Genomic DNA, 17,398 nt, shown 5'->3' with positions numbered 1-17,398 from the left:
GGGGTTTTTTTTGTTGTTGAATGAATGCCAAAAAGCTTAACAGTTCAGGTGAAATTTTTAGTCTCAAAGTTTGAAATATTTATGGTTTTATAACTTAACCTTGTTTCAACCCTGACCAGCCAGCTGCGCTCACCGGTCTCTAACACTCACAGAAGACCTGTATTTTTGCAATTTATTTATACAAACATACATGTATTTGAAAGATACATACTCCTCTTCCTTCAACTTCACATTTACATATTTGTGTTGATCTATCACATAAAATCCCTATAAGGGACATTTTTTGTGGTTGTAGCGAGACACAGGGTGAAAAGAGTATAAATATGGTTGCAAACACTATATACTGTAGTTTACCACTTCAATAGTAAAATGTTCAGAGGAGGCAAGTGCAGCTGAAAAGGGACAACGTGTTCCTACAAGGGTGAAGCACATCGTACTCGATGCTGAAGAAGAGTAAAAACTAGGTCAAATTCAAACTTCTGTTTTTAGACAGGGGGAAACTTCAAACTCTGTTATGTTGCTAAAAGACACAGTGAGCAATCCGATCTTTGGCTCTGTTGAATCATAGCCGGTAAAATTAAATTAAATCTGGCTCACTGGCTGATTTAACAAATCCTATAGCCTGACTAATGCTAAAACCATTTACAGTCGGCTATGCACTTCCAAAGCCCCCTCGTGATCCAGCAGCTGCCTTTCGAATGTGCCACATACTGAAAACGACTAGACAAGTACTGGAGCGCAACCCTAAAGCACAAAATCATGTCAATATGTAACGGGAGACAACAGAAAAGTTGAGGATGTCAGCACTTCAGTCTTCTGCTGCTTTGTTGTGAACATGTTCAATGTGTTTGATGCAGGAGTTGTGAGAGTAGAAACGAGACTCGCTCAAAGGCAAATCTTCTTTCTGGATTAGAAAGCTTTGATAATTAGTTAATCCATGAAGTAAACTTCAAAAGGCTTCACAGAGCAAACTGATTTTAGGGAGAGAAGATCAGACAGGGTCAAGTTTTAGTGTTTGCAACTTGCCCCAACGAGTGCCAGGGGATGAAATTACCAAGACACACCGGCTCTTTAATTAGAAATGTTTGGTGACAGAAGTTTCCCACTTATCTCATGTAGGGAAATTATAACCTAGATTAAATATCTACACAGCAAAAAAAAAAATAAAAATCTAAAGAAACTTAATCTGAAAGATCAATTGTCAGTCAGGGGGTCAGAGAAATGAATATGTTACAAAAGTAGCATCTTGTTTCTGATACAAAATAAAGGCAGACAATTTTCAAAACAATGTAAAAAAAAAAAAAAAAGCAAAAACGTTTTACATTTTAATTAATCATACATTTAAAAAAGCAGAACTATGAATTTTTCATACTTGAGTATGAAAAATTCTTGAGTATGAAAAATGAAAAATACTTGAGTATGCTTTTGATGAGGGAATAACATGAATAACATTGCTTTTACATAAATTTCACAATACTCACTTGAAATTGAAAGAATATATTGAAACTAGTCTAATAAAATCAAGATCATTATCAAAATTGATTAATATAAAATATCGCCATTTGTGTTTTAAAAGGACTTGCTTTAAAAATAAAGCTCTGACATCTTATGGTGCCGTTTCTTAGTTGACAACTCAAGAGAAAGCACAACACAAGTGGCAAAACTTGTCTAAGAAAAAATCTTTATTTATAAAAAAAACAAACAGTATTACCAGTTACATACTTCACTGAAAAAGCAACTGCTCAGAGCCAAGGCAGGTGTATGGTACGTCATAATTTTACATGGATAGGCAACAGTACAAATATACTATATGTGTGAAGAGATTAAGAAAAAAAAAACTGAAAGATTGGTCTCTTTTGCTTTTGAAAACATAGCAGTAAAAGTTGAATTAAAAAGAAAAAAAAAAATTGCATAATGCTCTCACCCACATACAAACCCCCAAAAATAAAACACACACTGGACACAAAGTACAAAACAAATGGGTCAGACCAAAATTTAAATTATAGAGCATCTCTCCCAAAGCTGCAGGAAAACTCGAGTCTCCTCTGAGTAACAAAAGCCTCCGAAATTCATATTTCAGGCGACGCAAAACGGATTTAGAGGTGAAGGTATAAATGGCTACATGGCAGACTCTTATTTGAAAAGTCAGAGAATGTTCACACGATTTTCTTCTTGTAAGTATTGAGAAAGGAAAAGTTTGGTTAGTGGTTAAACATGTAGTAGTGTTTGTCACAGCTTCACATCTCAGTACCAGGTTTGACGCGTTGTACTGGACGAGTCTGCTAAATCCAGGCAGGAATAAAATGAAACAAGCAGTTCAAAACTTATTTTCTACTTGGGGGAGAGTAACAGAAACAAACAAAAAATAATAAAATAAAATAAAAACAGAAAAAGAGGCAGCAGGAACATAAGACAGTTAAAAAAAAAATAAAACAGGGGACAATCAGACAAAAACAATTAAACGTGTCTGGTCCGTGCAAGCAAAGACATTACTCAATAATAATAATAAAAAAAAAAATCATAAACAAACAAGGGTCCATAATCATTTTGACACAAGAAACGCACACACACACGGCCACAGGTTTAGCATTTTGACAAATATACAGGTCTGTGCTCATCCCAACAGAGAGAAAATAACTCTAGACAGGAAAATAACTCCTATATAAACATTATCCATCTACAGCGCAGCCTGTGGGTGCATCCGGCCTCCCAGCATTCCCAGGAAAGGGACAATTTAAATTAATGCGCCAAAACCATTGCAGTCATCCTGTTTCACCTATGTACACTATATTCCCCTTCACAGACGGCTAAAGACAGATCCATCGTTCAGATGCAGGGGCTGGCAGCAACATATTGAGCATGAATATCTGTTTACTTAGTAGCGAGAAAAAGAAATGGGGGGGAAAAAAAGCAGGATGATGGCTGCAGAATAAAATGATTGTCAACAAAGGTGATTGCCTTTACAGAAGACAGCTATAATTTATAAACTGAATATATTTCTGCTGCTACAATTGAATGAAACAGGTGTGTGTGTGTGTGTGTGTGTGTGCTGTTTGTGACTGTTTTTCTGCAACACGACCACTTTCTTTGGATGCTGATCCTCATCTTCAGATCCCAGCTGTGTGGCGACAGAGAGGAGGGTAAGACAGAGGAAGAGGAGGAGACGGCGTCCATGTCTGCCTCCTCGCTCTCCTCAGTAGCAGTGGTAGGGCAGGGGCGGCCCAGTCTGGGTGATGCACACTATGAGTTTTTCTGTAGAAACAAAAACAGCAAAACACGCAAATTAAAAACCACGGAGAAAATAAAAGGTATTTATAAACAACAACAAAGATACAACATGGCAGCTGCACACTGGTGCTGTCACAACTTTTAAAAATAAAACGCGTTTAATTAAAGCTGATGAGCGAAAGAAAACTTATTTTGACGAGAACGATTTTAGCAAACGTTAAACTTAATACTTAAGATCAAATGTGATAGGTCTGGATAAGACTTCAGTGATTTAACACGTAGTTTACATCAATTAAACGTCTTTGTACAATGAAAGCAGACCGAGTGGATTACAATGTTTTCAAGTGTTTTCTGTGACCACTAATCAAACATAACAATAGTTATTTAAAAAGTTAAGTTCGGCAGACTGAACAGGCAAAAACCTTCTTCCAACATGGCTGTTTGGTGGTTTGGATGCCAAAGTTTTTGAGTATTAATCATTTACCTTTATGATACGTTTCAGCATTTAATTTATTTGGTGTCTGAACTTTGATCAGTTTTAACACAAACGGCAACAATTATTTTTATGTTTGAAAAGAAAATGTTCTTCATTTTACTCTTTAGAAAATCAGATGTTTTTTTTCTTCATCTTTAAGATAATGAAAGACACAGTAACATGAGAAGCTTGTTGAGAAACTTCATGCTTTCCACACACTTTTCATTGTAATCTAGATTCGAGGAAAAAAGGTGATTGATTGTATAAATGTACAAAATGAAAGTAAAGGGGAAATTGTGACATTTTAAAGACTTTAGGGCTTGAATTAAGACCAACTTAAACATTTAACTTTTTTAAATCAACACTTCTGTGACGGTTTATACATGAAGTGGTAAATCCTGTGACTTGACTTATTTTTCACAGAGGTGTGACAAAAAAAAAAACTCCATCACCAAGCTGTGCTTGCAAGAATAAAAGGCAAAATAGATTCTGAATACGTTAACTTTTCTCTATGATTTTTAAAATTACCTGTGATAAAACTATGATTTCTCTGAATTTGTAACAACTTCTTTTATAAAATGCCTGTAAAATAACCTCAAAATCATCCCTGATGGTTTAGTGTCACAGATCATGAATCTAAAAAAAAAAAAAAAAAAGGTTTTGATCCAAATACTTGCAAGTGGTGTTTGCCCTAAATACGCGTTTTCTAAAGTGGTGCCAAAAAATAAAATCAGACAAGTTAAATCTTCTTATAGGCTGGGACACAGGGTGCAGTTTCAAAGATAACCACAAGGGTGTGCTCATAGACACCACAGCATATGAACCTGCCAACAGCACAAAATAGAGAATCCATTAGAAATGAATGGATGAACATCAAGTTAAAGGAATCCTCTGACCATATAAATAGAAAATATTCTAAAGATATGTAGTCTTTTCAGTTAGCAATATTTTGATTTGTGTCATGTAATGATACATTTTTTACTCCTATTCTATATTTCGAGATTGATTAAATCTGAGAAAGCAAAATTAATTTTACGACCGTAAAAAAATAAAATAAAATGATATTGTGACAACACCACTGCACACTCGTTCTAGCGTTTAAACTTGTATTATCCAGAGTTAGAAACCTGAAGAAACAACGCACAAGGACCAGCTCAGGAGCAAACTACAGCAATATGTACAGCACAGAACATCGGGGGGCGTCACAGATCTAAACATGACCACAATAAACCTCCACCTCTGTTCCAGCACACCACCGTGGATTTACACCAGTTTATTCGAGGGTCTGAAGTAATAAGAGACAAAAGAAGCTCAGAGTAAACATGCAGGATTAGAGGTCAGTTGGACATACCATGCTGTTACATGCAGAGGGGGGTAGAGGGGAGGGGGCGGGGCTAACCATCGTAGGAGTCCAACAGAGGCAGGGAGCCCTTTCTGCTCCCATACACCCCTCGCTGAGTGACGGAGGAAGAGAGAGAAAGAAGGTGGACAGGAAGTGACTGTGAGAGAAGTGTCAGTAAGTTACATTAAAAAGGTCACAGCGAGGAAATATTGAACGCGGTGCATCAGGTTAGGGATTAGTCCAGTTCAGGCAGGAAACGAGGTTTTGAAAGTACCGGTAAAGTGTCTGTGGTTTCGTCCAGAGTGTGTCTCCTCTCCTTCTGGTCCAGTGTAGAGTAGGAATCTGAGGAACGATAAAATAAAAATCAGATCAGCACATTCATAGAGTGACTTTAATACCAATTCACAAAAACAGAGGAGATTAATATACTAACCAGGGCCAAGATCATTCAAGGGAATTAGATCCCTCTTATCTCCTAAAAACAAGCAGACATGAAAAATAACCATAAAAATATACAACATGCATTTGAGTTTACAGACTTTAATTTCAAGAAACGTCCATATTCAGGCTCGGAGGCAGAAATGATGTCCGTACCTCTGTCCAGTAGCGGCGTGGTGCTGTCCTCGTAGGTGCCGTTCGCTCTGGTGCTCGGTCCGTTGGTGGTCGTGGTGTTCGGGTTCAGGTTCACCATGAAGTCCGTCTTCTTCCAGCCGTCCTTCTCCAGCGGCCGGCGCAGCTCTTTGTGAGCCCAGACGAGCTGCAGCACCTGAGCCACTCCTCGCACCTCACGGTCAGTGCGGGTGCTGGAAGAAACCCGAATAAAGATTAAAGAAGTGTCCAGCTTAGACTGTCCACACAGTTTATTACATAAACTAAGGGAGATATTGAACTTTAAACAACAAGTAATTACTCGATTCTGGTTTAAAAGTGGGACAGTTTCCTAATTTGAACTTGTGAGTCATGCAACATTTTCGACTTGTAACTTTAATATCAAAAGTTGGAAAAGCCTGTTTAATATTAAGCTACTGATCAGATAAAATATTTTTGCTGCATTCAACAAAGTTTGATTGAGATTTCAAACAGACACAATTTGTCAATTCTTGACCTATGGAAAGCAGGTCAACAAAAGTCACTTTATATGAATTTCTTTGTTCTACAGAAAAAAAAATCTTAAAATCCTTCAATTTGTCTCATTTCCAAGTTCTTAAATCGCAAAGTGAGTTTATCAGCTGGTGTCCTACAGTGCCCTGTGCTTAGTTTGTTTGCTTTCAGTATGTTTATATATGATTTACACCTCATAATATTTTAAAATATGAAGACATTTCTACTCATGCAAACAAAGTTACAGGTCGTGTGTCAAAGCTGCACCTGGCTCAACTCTAGGTTGTTACCAGCTTCCTCTCTAAAAGCCACACAAAAAGATTTCAATCTTGACCCTTTTGTCTCAGGAGAAAGCCCAGTTGTTGTAGCAAACATTTTAGTTTCTTTTGAGCTAAAAATTCAAACTTCAATTTCAGAATATGTACTGACAAATTCAGCTATTTAAGTCAGTAAATCTCACCATTTCTTTTTGTACTTTAGTTTTTCCAAAAATAGAGACAAAACAGTCATTAAAATGCTCCAATTTAACAAAAAGTGTATACTTTCTGAACTTTGTGTTCTAATTATATTTTATTACTTCAGTTTTAAAAAATACCCGATTGTAATCAAATTACAAAGAGCAGATTTCCCGCAAGGATTCTCTCTCATAATATCCCCACACGGTTTTTAAATCTGTAATCCTGAAACACTTACCCATCTTTACTGATGAGCACCAGCCTCTCAATGCCAGATGCGAGTCTCAGTTTCTTTGCTGCCTCCACGCTGTTGCCGAGCACCTCAGTGAGCGTGCTCAGTACTGACACCGTGGTTTCCTCTGACAGATTGCGCCTAGACTGGTTCTGCCCTCCAGGCAGGACAGCCACCAGGTGAGGCAGAGCATGCTCGCCTACGTGAGAAAAGACACGAGTCAGTATTCCTTTATTTTCACAGCGCAGGTGAACATCAGGACGTGTTTTTCAGTAAACAAAGAAGATCATCTTACCCAAGAGCTCACTGTTGCGGTTGTCGATGGCGAGGTTCCTCAAGGCTCCAGACATTGCCCGAACAACACGATCGTTATTATGGGAGAGCAGTTCTGTCACGATGGGGAGGCCCTTTTCCAGACGCACCATGGCTCTGATGTACCGACCAAACTGGACACACACACACACACACACCATCATCATTTGCTGAAGCAAAGCTTTCCAGAGGCTTTACAGCAGGATTAAGATAATTCAAGTATTTTAAAAAAGGTAATTTAGTTGTTGAAGCATCTGAAACTTACGGTCCATCGTCCGGCACACAAGTTCTGGATGGCGCCGGCCGCCGCCTCCAGCACTGAGGGGTTCTTGCTCTCTTTGAGCAGAGAAGTGTAAACACGGACCACCTCTGGCTGGTACAGCAGCTCATAACCTGATGTCAACAAAACAATGAACAGAGCTTGATGAACCTTTAGCTGATGACATGTTTTAAAGACACATTAGCTCAGACAGCATTCTGGGTCAAACAGATTCCTGACAGGCCTTTAACCTAAAGGCAATGCTGCATTCCAGCTACCTGGGAAGTTAAAACTCAGGGTTTGGGTTTGACGTCAGAGCCTAGGAAACAGTGTTGCAGTTAAGTCACATGTATCAGACACAAGGTCCAGGGCCGAAACTGACCCGCCATATAACTGCGGGCACAAGACTGCCACATAAATAGAGCAGGTGTGTGCTTAATGTATCAATAATATAAATAAAAAAAATTTATTTTTATCTATTGGTTTACTTTATGACCGACTCTGGGCTTCTGAGATTTACTTCAGTTGCTTTGATATACCACTGATAGTTGTACTTTTATAGCTCAGCCTTATTTTTTATAGAAAGGTACTTTTAAATGCTGAGGCACAAAAGAAAATTAAACTTATGCTAAACCTTTTATAAAATTAGAGTGTTCATCACTCTTTACTGTCAAAATGACAGCAGCCTATGGTCACAAGTACGAATTATTTTAGAAAATTTAGCGATAATCAAATTCATCTGATTAAATTTGATTACAATTTATTGATCTAGATTTGTTTCCCCAACCTTTGAACATGAAATTTGAGAACCTCTGGTTTAAAAGTTAAAAGGTTTTTAAATGTCATTCAATAAAACAAAACATAACCCAACATTTTCAGACTTGGATGAAGATAAATACAAACATATCCACATATTCAAACTCTTGAGCTTGATAAGCAAACAGATGTTGAGCATAAAAGAAAATTACTGATCATACCTTTGGCAGGTATTGTCCTCTTTGGAAATCGTAAGACTCTGGACTTCCATCATCCCCATCCTTCTTTGCTGCAAATTATAACAAAAATAAAATTAAATTAAATAAAAAATTGGAGAAATTATCAAATCAATATCCCATGCAGGTAAAGTGAGTTTTATGTGTTCTACTTCTAGAAATGACACTGAGTGATGAAAGCGCCGTCGACATGCAGCGTTGTTTCAGTGACGAATGTTCATGCCAGTGTGACACGAGTAAACAGCCTTTGTTTCTCACTGATGTTTGTTTAGCATTAGTAAAATGGGTGATGGCAGCAGCTCTTAAGCATTCAAGACAACACCAAGAGGAAACTCTTACCTTTGGAAAACCACTCATCTAAACACAGCGGAGAGATAGGAAGACATGAAGGAGGGTGGGAAGACAGAGGAAGCAGGGAGAGGAGAAGGGAAACAGTGGCAGAGTGTGAAAAACAGCAACAGGTGCTTCCGCCACCAGCAAGCTCAAACCAACCAGCGACTGCCTGGCTTTCAAACAGCAGAAGTCTCAGACACAGAGGAAATTTTGGACTTAAAACTTGTCCGACACTGACCTTTGCCCTTTCGTGAACCAAAGCAGCCTCCCTTGTTGGCTGAGGCGGGGCCCTGGTTGACAGGAATCAGCTCTTTGTAATTTTCGCAGCCGGGGATTTCATGGTGGACCTGATAGGACAGGTTCCTCAGAAGGCAGACGCAATTCTCCACCAGCTGCAGAAACAACGAGACAAAAGTTCACCATAGTAAAAAAAGAGAACCTAGGGATTAAAGATGCGTAGATGAAAAATGTGCAGATTTCAGTAAAATAATAATAATAATAACCTTATTATCCACATCTTTGTGGTTGAGTTGTGACTGGACAATGTACATGAGAGAATCCACCAGCCCTGTGCATTCCCTCAGCTTTCGTCTGGCCTCACTCCGCTCTGAGCTGACATTCCTGATGAACGAGGTGGAAAAGTTAAGGACATAATTTCACGTTTTCCTCTCAATTCTCTCCACTTTCCGTCCAATACCTAAGGCAGCCAGCAGTGTTGGTCAAGGATGTATCCCACTCCAAATGTCGTGGTTTGGAGCTCTCCTCGCCTCCGCCTTTCTCCCAGCCTGAGTGAGGAACAATCACCTCATCGGCGAGAGCATGCAGAGCGTGGTCCACTATCTCCATCTTCACCGAATCATGGGAGGAGAGGTTCCACAAGGTGCCTGTCGCAAAATTAGAGCATATTTTAAGTTTGCTATGTGGGTCTAACTGTGAGAAAACTAAGCAGATTGTGTGGAACAGCAAGGCCTCTCGCATCTCTGAAGTATGGATTTCTTTGGTATGACTCATTTGTAGAGTGTGTGTGTGGATAAAAAACTTAAAATTCAGCGTTTTGATTCATGACAGAGTACGTTATATTTGCCTCGACTTTACAATCTAAATTTTTCCAATATTTAATGATCAATTAAGCTTTTAGGAGTGAAATTTCAAAAATTGATCATTTAGTTCATCTACTCTGGAGATATTCTGAGTTTGCAATTGATTCAACCCCGAAAAATATAATAAGAATTATATTTTCTTATTATAATAAGAAATTATATAATTATCTGGTATTTTTTCTGGTATGAAAAATCTAATTTTTTCATACCAGACAAAAGGTTGCTTAAACCAGGAATCCAGTGAGAGGTTAGACCTGTGATCGTGTCAGTGAGGTCCTGGTCGTGGGTTTTCCTCAGCAGCCTGACCAGGGCAGTAACACCATCGCAGTTTTTGATGGCGATCTTGTTGTCTGCGTCTCGTCCGTATGAAATGTTCTTCAGAGCGCCGCAGGCTGAATGATGAACCTCCTTACTGGGATGATCCAACATCGACACCAAGGCTGGAATTCCCTTCAGGCGGCGCACTTCCGACTTCACCTAAAAGTAGTTAGAAACCTTATGTAAAAACCTGAAAATTAAGTAACAAAACCTGAAATACTGGATCGTGAATAATTATTGTTCAGGCAACTGAGCAATATTCCACCTTATCATTTTTGAAAGTGAGATGCTGAAGGTAGGCAGCGGCGTTGGCCTTGACAGGATCCAGACGGTAATTCAGCATGGCGATCACCTCTGGTAGATCTGGCTGCCTCCAAGTGGGAGGGCCCTTTCTCAGTATGCTGTCAAGAGAAACCATGCTATCCCTCTCCAACGTTGTGGGAACCCCCCATGCATAAGGGTCGACTCCTCCCACATCACCGTCCAAAGTGTCTTCGCAACTTCTGCAGATTTCAGGAAGACAGAGCAATATTTATCAAGAGCATCCTAAAGCTGGGACTTCAAGAAATTATCCAATAAGAGCAAGACTTTGCTGTCATACCTGAGTCTGCGTCTGTCTATTCCTGGACCCGGGCCCGGCCCAAGGCGAGGCATTGTACCGTAGCCTCCAGGGTGCATGGGTGGAGGCCCCATGCCATAGTCGTCATACCCCATGCTGCGCTGATCATCCTCCAGTCCGTAGTGGCCGTGGCCATACCTCATCTCCAACGCTGACCCCAGCGCCCTCATGCGACTCACCTGGGGCTGCGCCGCGTACGGGTCCAGCTGCTGGCGGCTGTGGGCCCTGTAGCCAGAGTCCAGAGTTCTGTAGCCATCGACGGGCCTGTGAGGCGAGGAGGAGAATCATGGAGACCAAAATCTGTGAAATGCTTCCCTCCAACTGACCCAAACACTACAGAATAAACGTCATTACAAGAATAGTTCAGGATTTTTGAATTGAGGTTTATTTAAAGAGTTAGAAGCAGATGACTGCAAAATCAAATATTACCACTAGATACTAGTGCAAATATCTTAGTACACTTCAGACAGAACTAACTTACAAGTAATTTTCAGCAAGAAGTTGGAGCTTGTTTAAGTCAATAATTATTTAATATTGGTAAAAATAATCTGCCAACTTTTTAACTTTGTAAAAACATCACAGTGGTTCATGTGAACACTAAAGAAGTTGCACATTTACTTTGGTCACTTATTTACACAGAAGACAGAGGTATAAAGTGGTTGGTCACATTAGAGCTTCCTGTATTAAACGTACAGAAAACAGAACATGTAAAGTGTTCTTGGTTCTCAGGCTTGTTTACAAGTTTCTAGCTGAATGTAACGTGTGAACAAAACAAAAAGGAAGTAATAAGTTCAATAATTCAACAATGGCACTGGTTAAATGCAAATACCGTAATGGAACTGACCTAAAATAGAATAAAACATTAAAATAAATCAGCAGAGGGATACAAGCCTTTATTAGTATCCAGCAGTGTTTTGCATTCATCTTGAAACTTAAATTTCTGCTCTGCAGAAACCATACAGATGCAAACGCTAAGTTTTTCTGTTCCAAAAAAAAGTGTAGTTTCTGCAATAAATGTGATACATGAAGCAGAACATTGAAGTTCTGTGTTTGTACTTCCTCTGAGTTTCTTGTATTTCTGTACCTGTAGCGCTCATCCATGTGCGAGCCCCGGCTCAGGCTGGTGTATGCCTCCGACGGCGGACCTGGCCGGTAGTCTTCGTAGCCGCCAACTGGAGCATAGTGATAATTTCGGGGTACTGTCGCGGTAGGGTAGTCCCCAACCCCCGTGGGCCTGTAAGGCCTGTCCAGTGTGGCGCTGTAGACCCCCATAGCAGGTGACAACATCCCATCCATAGACGACTGAGAGGGCGGGACCGTGCGCGAGATTGGTTTCTTCATCTGACACAGAGAAGCCAAGACATGTTAGTTCAGGAAAACGCTCTAAAGATACAAAAACCATGAAAGCATGAAACGTTGCTGTACCCCATTATTTATCCGGGTGGTTCCTTCCTCAGAAAAGACAGAGTGTACTTCCTGGGATTCATCCTCAGGTGTGTAGCCGTCATCAAGAGCTCCGTGTGCGGGGTCCACCATTCTGTACTGTAATAGCAACAGCAAACGTAAAACACATAAACACAAAGAGAGATCAAGCTAGTGCTGAAACAATTAACCAAATTCATTATGATTCACTGACTAGTGAAATAATCGTCAACTAATCTAGTAACTGATCAGTCGTCAACTGGTGTATGCAGACTTGCTAAAAGAACATTGTCCTCACAGCAGTAATTATGCCAAAACTGTACAAATAATCTACATTTTGTATTTAAGATTAAAATTTTTTTTTTGGTAAATCTGTACACTGAATTCAAGTGGCATAGTTTTAGCTTCACCTGGTTCAAATTCTGTTAAAAATAAATTAGGTATCTTTCATCATCTCATTATTAATCAAAAAAACTAACAAATTAATACAGTATTCATTCAGCTGCAGATACATCCTTTGCTACAATATTGAATTTTAGGCAAAAAATACATAAATGAAAAAATAATTAACTGGCTTATTTGCACCTTTCAATGAATTTGCAATATTGTGTAAAAAAAAGGCTTAAGTGGTTAAATAAAAAATTTGTACACCATGACATTTTATTCAATTACTAAAACAATCAGGTGCCCTTTATCAAGCATAAAATACAAAAAAAACACACCTGCGTGCCGTTTATGTACGAGTCAGTCAGCTTCAGACGTTCTATGTCTGCATCCCCTAAACGCCCGTTCTAGGATGGAGAAGAAGAAGAACTGTGAACATCATATTAAACACCACATCAGTTTGCTTCCACACATATTCATTAGTTGTCAAAACTGTGTGCTTTTTAAAGTAATCAGAGTTCCTCTAGCTGCTGCTAAAGCCCAGTCAGGGCTGACCAACCTGTCCCTGCATGTTAATGGCTCAGTGAATCAGCGCCAGACAAACACAAAAAAAAGGCGAACACTTTGGAATGCAGACAGGCGCTCTTGCACTCCTCTTCCTCCTGCTCTGCTCGCTTACATAATCACCTCAGAATCAAACTGTGACCAGCATTCATTCTTAAGATAAACTCCCTGAAATATCAGTCATCATGCGAACACAGCATTGTTACATTGCTTTAGATATCTTTTCCAGCCATCATTCATCCACCCAGTTACTATCAGTTTCTCTATGACAGTGATGGTGACTCAGACAACCTACTGACTCAGGTCACATTTATAGTGCATCATACCAGATTAGGCGTTATGTCTAACTAAGAGGAAGGCCTGTTATTTTAAATTAACGGGAAGGGAAGGCAGCGTTTTTATGTCCAGTGGGGCGCACTTCCTCTACAGGTCATCATTTCTAGTCCACCAACCCCGATGAACTTTGTCCTGGTGGACAAACTTCAGTTTACCTCCATCAACACCAATGTAAAAATGTATACATACTACATTTTTTCTATCGTTTTGAGATTAGTCACACGAATACAAAACAAACACCAGTTGGATTTTATTACCTGCCCAACAAATTAAAAACACAGCTGAAAATGACCTCCGAGATAAACACACAGACAAATTAAAATTAATACTACCTTAAAAATCTGGACTGGATTAAACATTTAAATTTTAAAGGCTTTACTTTAGACAAATAAAATAAAAAGTAGGAATCTGTCAAGATGCAATCAACTTCTAATATGTCCAATTAATGACCCAATTATTGATTCAGGTTTGATGGAGAAAGAGACTCGAGTTAAAAATCTGGATCTGGAGTCTGACAAAAAAAAAAAAAAAATTCTTTTATGTTTGTAAATGAATGTTTATAACCAGCTCCAGTAATGGCCAATGAGCTGGGCAAGAAGCTTTGGTGTGGCAAAGACTTTTATCCAAATAAATTAAGAGTTTTTTAAAATCTTTTATTTAAGAGTAAGAAAAAATATTTAATCAAAATTTATTTTCTCCCTACCGGAAGAGCCTAAGGATTCAGGCAAGATTAAATCTGACAGTGAATAATCCAGAAAAACCCATTTAATCTCTGTAAATAAAAAATTCTCTCAATAATAAAACTTAGCAAAGTTTGCTTTTCCTGTTTAAGTTTATCAAGACTTTACTAAAAAATCAAGTCAAGCTTTTGATGCATTAAAGGCAGCAGCAGATGCCAGTTTGATAAAAAAAAATCTTTTATACTTCAATAAATTATACAAAACAATGTTTCAAGAGTAAGAAAAAAATACTTCTAAATTATAAAATACTAGTTGGGAAAATCTGAACTTTATAAAAAAGGATAATGTAAAAAAAACTGCAATAAATATTAAAAAGTATTGCTTAGCTATAAGTCTGGACATTTCATCACTAGTTTCTTCCTTCAAAACAACAAAAAAGCAAATTCTGATCATGTATAAAAAAATCCTGACAATTCATATTTGCAAATTTCTTTAGTTGAGGCAATGATTTGAATAGTTTGAGACCATTTGAATAAACCAGAACACCCAGCAAAAATACTGGATGGAGTTTATTCTACTTAAATGACCACACTTTAAAGTTGTATCAATTATAACAGTAAAAGCCAAACATTAAGAAGGGATTTAAAGCATAAAAAAAACAATTAAAACTTACTTTAGGACTACATTAACAACGGCACATTAAATCCTATTAGGAGAAAAATGATTAATGCAGGACTGGAATAACACAATAAACTAGTCTGTACTTCTTTGTATGGAAAACCAAGAGACATGCACAACCATCAGATCCATTTCATCATGCTGAAAGGAAGGAGGAGCATTTCTGAAATTCCAGAACAGGCAACAAAAGATGCTCATCAACGTTAAAGAGAACATCCGGTGAGTGACAGAGTGCTGAAAGAGTGACGGCCATCTCAAAAACGTCAGCGGCAGAGGAAGTATGAAGGCATGCAGCAATATCTGTAAACAAGGGCTTAAAGAGAGGAACTCACTGCAAAACACACAAAAGGCACAATTTGCAGAGTTTTGATGGAGAGGAGGTGGAGCCGAGGAGAGAGAGGGCAAGAATGACTGATGGGAGGCTAGTGAAGGACTAAAACTAAATTCACTGGATGGTGCAGATGAGGGGAAGAAGGATCCATGATGCAGAAGATGGGAAAAATGGGGAGGTTTTGGACTCTTCGGGGCGTGTTACCTGTGTGAGAGGGAAGGGGTGACCCAGGGCCGTGGGGCTGGTGGCGGGGAGGCCAACTCTCCTCCTCTCCTCCTCCAGAGCCCGGGTCAGCTGTTCAAACTGCACCTCCTGCTCCCTGACTGACTCCAGCAGAGCCGCTGCGTTCTCACACTGCTCCATACACACTGAACAGCCCCAAGGGGTGAGAGTGGGGGCGTTACAGACAGCCATACAGATGCAAACACAGCAGCACACAGGGAGGGGTTTTAAAAGTAAACCTGCCACTCCAGAACAACATGGAGCTACATCTGATTCTACAGGATCTGGAGGTTTGGTGCTGAAAAGAAGAGTTACTCTTTTCTGTCCAGTTTCAACTGAAAAACCATCTATAATGACTCAGAATTAGGCATCATCTTGGCTATCTGTTGGCATCAAGGTTGCACAAGAGTTGGACTTGCTTTTACGTCAACTATAAAAGAACATTAGTCACAACCGTGAAGCCATGACATCTGAAACCTGCATTAAAAGAAAATCCCCTAGACTACAGTGGATTATTATGTTATTCCTTTGAAAAGGCCGGGTCTGACTTCAAAGTTACTCCCCACTTCTATACACGACTTTCATCCAACCTGTGAAAGCAAAATAATGAAACTCCAGGGTTTTACGCTGCAGCGGGAAACGGTTCAGATGTTATGCCAAATCTACAGCAACGGCAGCAAGTGGTATCGAAACCAGATTTAAAATATTAGACTAAAATAGATCAAACTACAAAAAATGTTCACACAAGTGCAATAAGATTCTTGAAATAAATGTGATAAAGCAAAAAAAAAAAAAACAACAACCAAAAAACTGTTGATTGAAAAATGTTTCATTTGTTAAAAAGGTCCAGTTTCAATGAGGCAGTTTTGGTAGACACTGAATACGTGCAGTTCTCTTATTAATGCAGTTTGGTTTCAAACCAACCAACTAAAGTCACATGTGTGAAGAAGTTGATGGTAAATTGCTGCATGAGACCAAAACCTGACTAACATGTCATCTAATGTCGGCTTGTTAATCGAAATGTATAATGTACATGTAAATTTTAGACATTTTTCTTCAGTGCATCAGATTTAAAATTTAAACATTATTACTGAAATGCACTTCAGCTGCAGAAGGAATAACTCAGGCGTTTCTGTTTTAAATAAAACCAAATAGATAATGTTTTGCCTTTTTCTGTAAATGTCTCTATTCCAAGAAACTGGTATATTAATGAAGGTTATCATACAGACAAGGGATCAAAACGGCGTCACAGTTGTGTGGGGCAGCGATAAGAGAAAGTCGGATGCTTCAATGTTCCAGTTAATGCACCGAATATAAATAATGCAATGTGTTGATTTGTCAGTGTCATGGTTTGCTTCTGCATCCAGATCGATAAACAAGCTTCATGCACAAATGGAGGAGTCACTTTAGGCCTCTGACTGCCTTAAGTTGCCACATTAGGAATCATGTCAAGACAAGGCATCGTTTTACAGGAAACTGCATGATGGAAACTGATTATAGGCTACGTTACTTTTTGTTATTTCAGCATTGTTAGATTTTTTTTTTTTAAAAACAAGTGTCATTGCCCTTTTAATTCAAACACTACATAAATTTACTTTGATAAAGAAAAAAAAACAACAGCATAAAACTTCAGCAGGAAGTTAAACATCAAATCGAAAAGAGAAGTGTTCATTTCTCAGTTTGGCTTAAACACAAACAAGAAGTTCACATTTCTCACTGGAGTTTGAGCAAACAAAGCGTCTAAACGCTCAGCAAAAAATCCCAGATACACACCTTCACCTGTGGGCGTGGTTTGGTAGAAGAGGTGAGAGGTCACGCTGCGCTCAGAGATGGGGCTCTAGTTGAACATGTGGAGAAGGCCTCTTCAACATCCAAGCAAAAACAAACAGGGGGGTGAACTACAGAGAAGGACAGAGGTGGAGGGGAAAGAACAACAGAGATAGTGAAGGAGAAATGTTTTCAGTAAATGTCCCCAAGTCTGAAAAACAGCAACATGGCGAGTAAAAAGGCGAGCA

General features: G+C 39.0%; 1 protein-coding gene across 1 annotated transcript; it reads right to left on the bottom strand.

Moving 5' to 3' along the window:
• Positions 1-1,664: 1,664 nt before the first annotated feature.
• LOC116714218 (catenin delta-1) lies at positions 1,665-17,131 on the bottom strand. The gene is given in 21 exon segments (XM_032554635.1): positions 1,665-3,252; positions 5,103-5,157; positions 5,320-5,387; positions 5,479-5,520; positions 5,640-5,848; positions 6,840-7,032; positions 7,129-7,279; positions 7,411-7,538; positions 8,382-8,411; positions 8,414-8,449; positions 8,736-8,753; positions 8,968-9,121; positions 9,233-9,350; positions 9,427-9,613; positions 10,084-10,306; positions 10,413-10,650; positions 10,749-11,030; positions 11,851-12,107; positions 12,192-12,308; positions 12,911-12,979; positions 15,366-17,131. Coding segments are annotated over 21 exon segments (2,844 nt in total). The 5' UTR covers positions 15,576-17,131; the 3' UTR covers positions 1,665-3,193.
• Positions 17,132-17,398: the final 267 nt, after the last annotated feature.

This window comes from Xiphophorus hellerii, chromosome 23, assembly GCF_003331165.1.
Source record: "Xiphophorus hellerii strain 12219 chromosome 23, Xiphophorus_hellerii-4.1, whole genome shotgun sequence".
NCBI classification, from domain to species: domain Eukaryota; kingdom Metazoa; phylum Chordata; class Actinopteri; order Cyprinodontiformes; family Poeciliidae; genus Xiphophorus; species Xiphophorus hellerii.
The sequence above is the reverse complement of the archived record's forward strand: the minus strand, read 5'-3'. Positions and strand labels throughout refer to the sequence as shown.